At 43.3% G+C, this 4,624-nt stretch overlaps 1 protein-coding gene across 2 annotated transcripts in view; it reads left to right on the top strand.

Moving 5' to 3' along the window:
• Nsun7 (NOP2/Sun RNA methyltransferase family member 7) overlaps nt 1-4,624 on the top strand; it is a 46,954-nt gene extending 42,330 nt beyond the window's left edge. For both annotated transcript variants that reach the window (XM_026785166.1, XM_005359280.3), the window contains 2 exons: nt 2,280-2,403; nt 2,982-4,624. In XM_026785166.1, coding sequence (XP_026640967.1) covers nt 2,280-2,403; nt 2,982-3,608 — 751 coding nt within the window. In that variant the 3' untranslated portion in view covers nt 3,609-4,624. The remainder of the gene's footprint in view (nt 1-2,279; nt 2,404-2,981) is intronic.

Here is a 4,624-nt window from a genome sequence, read left to right on the forward strand (position 1 = left end):
CTATTTTGTAGGGTCAGTTTCTGGAAGATGACTTGTCTAGTACTATTTATATAGTGTTTTAAACAATTCTATATTGAATACCTACCGTGTGCCAGACACTCTTCTAGAGACCAGCAATTTATCAGTGGAATATTTGTGCATACACGAGGTACTGGGGTGGGGATGGAATGCAAGTCTATGCACAGAATTTACTTACAGTCCACATGCGTACACAGAAATCCCGAGGGTAATTTTTGACAATATTTTGATGTATTAGTGTTTCGAGTGTACCCGACACCTGAGGTGGTCCAATGTGGGACATTCAACTATTGCATCATGTCAGCTTAAATAATCTTTGACTCGGAGTGGTACTGAGTGCCTTTGATTCCAGAACTCTAGAGGCAGAGGCCGGTGGATCTCTGAGCTTGAGGCTAGCCTGGCCTATATAGTTCTCTGCTAGCCAGGGCTACATAATGTGACCCTATCTCAAAACACAAACAAAAAATGGATTTGTATGCACGGTGGATTTCAGATGATCTGGTGAGGCTGTGTCCCCTCAGAAATCTCCGGCTGGCTATATGGTTGGTCAGAGGAACAACTAGGTCTCTCTCTACAGAGGAAGTTCCACCATTTGCTGTTCTGTTTTTCTTCAGCATCTGTGACAGACTCCCTGGTGAGTCATTTGAGGTCATGTATGTCTGCCCCTTTCCCAGGTGACACACCTGTTGTCCCAGCTACACGGGAAATAGTTGCTGAACACAGTATGATTTTCAGGTTGCCCACACTCTTCCTCGGTCTCTGTTCCGCCCACCCTTGCCACTAGGTTAGAAACTGCTCACTCTTCATTGGGGTGCAGCATTGGTACCCCACTTCTGTGAAGGCTTCTCTCTGCATGTTCCCATGGTTACTGTCAGCCGCACCTTAACTCTCTCCTCCCATAGGATCTGTCTCTACTTATGACAGAGTTCATTGTTGGTCTTATTTATTGTAAGTTGATTTATTTTCCAAAAGTGTAAATTAAGTGAGTTACAGTTCTATCCATGAGCTTTGCACCAAAGTAGGCAAATAATAAAATAAATATAAATTTTAAGTTGGTTTTGGATTTCACGATAGACAAAATAAAGTATTCCTGATGCTTTAATTCATATGGGAAGTGTTTAATTATTTTGATTAGATATATTCCAGCCCTTAAATATGGAAACGTAAGTATGTTATGAAGAAGTGAGTACAGCAGTCATATATAATGCTATAATCATATTGTGTTGAACAACATAATATGAACATTTATATCAGTGTAATAGGAACATAAGAATATTATTTATAAATGACATTAAATGAAAAAATATACTTATAAACATGTTAATAGTTAAAGTTTTTCTATTTGTATTAGAAGGTCTTTATTATATGCTTTTTTTGGTGACACAGGCTCTCATGAATTTTAGACTCGCTTCAAACTCACTATATAGTTGAAAATAACCTTGAACTTTGTGTGTGGGTGTCTGTATTGTGTAGTTTTACATTTTTGTGTGTGTGTGTGTAGGAGTTGGTTCTTTTCACCAACCCCATGGATTCTAGGGACTGAATCAAGTACTTTTACTCACTGAGACATCTTGCTAGCAGCTGAAGTTAATGGTGATCCCCAGCCATAGAGCCTGTGTGGTGGTCAGAGGACAACTTGGGAGTCAGTTTGGGTCTTCTGCATGTGTGTCCTGGAACTGAACACAGGGCATCAGGTTTGTGCTTCTGCCTGCTGAACCATCTCACCAGCCCTGCTGGGTGTTCTGTGTTGTTGCTTGTTTGCTCGGAGTCAGGGTCTTCAGTAGCCCAGGAGCTGGCCTTGTATGTGCTAACCTTGAAACTTGAAACCTTGAAACTTCTGTTCCTCCTGCCTCTACTCCCCGAGTCTGTGTCACTGCCCAGTTTATGCAGTGCCCAGGAGCCAAGCCATGGCTTCCTGTGTGTCAGGGGAACACACTGCCCTCTGAGCTGTGGCTCTACATCTGTCATGTGACTGCTGCGCTCGCCTGTTTTCATGAATGCTAATCCTTAGAGAGGCTTTCGGCTTGTTAAGAGCTTCTTCTTGGTAGTTATTTAGAGACTTTGGAAATATAATAAATTATGAGCTAACATGAAATATTGAGCTTTCAACTTAAGATCTGGGGGAAGACAGCTTTAGCGTTTTTTCTTATTTGAGGTTTTTATTTAAGTGATTGTCAAAACAGAAAATAAGAGTTGAAGAATACTCCTCTCTTGGGTACATTGTTATTTTAGCTGTTAGATGTTTCTTTTCTCTACTGCAGACTCAGTCCTCCTGTTCTTCCGCTGTGCTCCCTAAAGGAAATGCAACTGTCTGTGGACAAATTCTTTAGACTGGAACCATCCGATGTTACCAATGGTTGCTTTCTTTCTATTTTAACAAGAGAGGTAAGGGAGAAAAATCCTAATGCATGACATCCTTTGAAATTGAAAACAACAAACTCTCTTCACTGGCACCCACTTCATGACTATTTTGCCATGGTTGCTTGTATTTATACGAATATAAATATAGGGTCTTGTGTAGCCCAAGAGCTGGCCTTGTGTGCTTGTAGCTAGCTTTGCCCTTGAACTTTTGTTTCTCTGGCCTCCACTCCCCAGTTTATACAGCGCCCCGGGCACAGGATTATCGCTACACAGCGCACAATCCCAGCTCTCCACGCTTCTCCTCAGTCTTCCTCTTTGGCTTGCCCTCCACCCCACCTCTTCCAGCAGTTTGCCAACTGCCTAGTGCATCTTCCTTAGTGTATAAGAAATAAGCAGGGTAATTCTTATGAGGTTTGAAAATGAGGAAGTTGAACTAAGAAAAAAGTTATTTCTGGGGTTTATGAGTTATGTTAGGGAGTAAGGCCTAAATAACATTTACTTTAGTATGTTTTAATTTTCACTAAATCGCTGACAAATATTTAAAATTTGTGCACTGATGGGGTCCCCCCCCCCCGTCTTAACAATTGCTGTTTTCATTGCAGCGAGACCCATCTGAGACAGTGTCTGTGAAGGATGTTCTGGCCCGAGCTGCTGCCAAAGGTCTACTGGATGGGGTTGAGCTTGGGAAGACATCCAAACGGGAGAAGAAGAGAAAGAAATCTAAAACATCATTGTCCAAAGCTCCTACTAATGACAACAATGACATCCAAATGAAAATCACCGAGTTCATAAGTCAAGAAAGTAAAGCGAGTACTTCCCGAGGCGAGGCATTAACTAAAACACCTCTCCCGCCAAAAACTGGCTCCCAAGGGGGCACTTCCTCCCAGGTCAGAAAACCCAAGCCTGGCACCAATTCTTTACTGACCACAATGATGAAGACTACTTATTCTTCCAGGCCAGAAGACAGGCAGGTGACCTTGAGACGAAGGCCAGAAGGCAAAGTGATTCCTCTGAAGGCCGTTGAGATTGTTTTGCCTCCAGTGATGTTCCCATTGTCGAGTTCCCAGGGCCCCCGAGCTCAGATGCCAGCAAACCGCGTCTACTATCGCTTGGTTGGATCAAAGGTTGGCACGCATAGCTATGTTACACCACCAGCAACCAGAAGAGTGGAGAAGGCTAAGGAGAGCACACCTTCCTCCTGTGTCAGGCATCCTAGACCATGGCTTTGACTGTGCAGCCCTTCCTACAGGCTGGCTGGGATTTCTTTCCATTCAGACACTATTACTGGGGCTTCTGGTCACTTAGTATCTTCCCCTGCGACTTTACCTCCATGAATGAAGACAGAAGCAGTGATGGAGGGAGCAAGCGAAGGTGTCGTGTCACCAGCTCAGTGCTAATGTGTTTTAGGATGCCCAGCTGCAGATTCCTGGGAGGGAGTGTGGACTAAGCAGCTGGCTTCCCTGAAGAGGGCAGAGTGCCTCCCAGCAGGCTTCTCTGCAGACTTCATTGAGGGGCTTGGTAGAAATTCCTCAGATACAAAGAATGGTGTCCTCTCCTGCCTGCCCCAGCTCCAGCCAGGAACCTGATCCTGCTCCTTAGCCAGGAAGTTACTGTGCTCGAAACCTCTGGGATCCCAGTTGAGGCCAGCTTTTCCCTTTAGCACCCCACTGTTCCCCAAACAGGGCACGCCAGAAGGTTCTGCAATGGACTGAGCTTTGACTAGGAGTAGGGAGCCCAGTACCAGGTGTGCGCAGTCTGGATGGCCATACAGAAAACAATGTTTCTGGAGAATTTCCAGAATCCCGAGTAGACTGCACACAATAATCCCTTCCTTCTGTTTATGCCAAACATTGTTGGAACAAGGACAGCGAGCAAATTTCTACCTAAGTATTCTTGTTCTGAGAAAGAGGTCTAACTGTTGAACACAAGCAATGTATCATTGGAAAAAACGCAAAGATTTCTGATTCTATGCAAAGATCAGGTGACACAGCCAAATGTACAAGTCATTTTGACGGCACACAGTGCTCAAACCTTGGTAACTCATTTCTGATGCACAATTACAATATATTGTAGCACTATGTTAATACATTAAACGTCAATTACTCTTAGCTATATTAACAATTGTCTACCAATATTGACATGATTATCATTTCTGGGTCTGATTTTTTTCATCATGGCAACAGAAATTGTTTGACATTAAATAAAGTTATGACTAAAAATCTTATTTTTAAAGAGTTCTGACACA

The sequence above is a fragment of the Microtus ochrogaster genome, linkage group LG1, assembly GCF_000317375.1.
Source record: "Microtus ochrogaster isolate Prairie Vole_2 linkage group LG1, MicOch1.0, whole genome shotgun sequence".
Lineage (NCBI taxonomy): Eukaryota > Metazoa > Chordata > Mammalia > Rodentia > Cricetidae > Microtus > Microtus ochrogaster.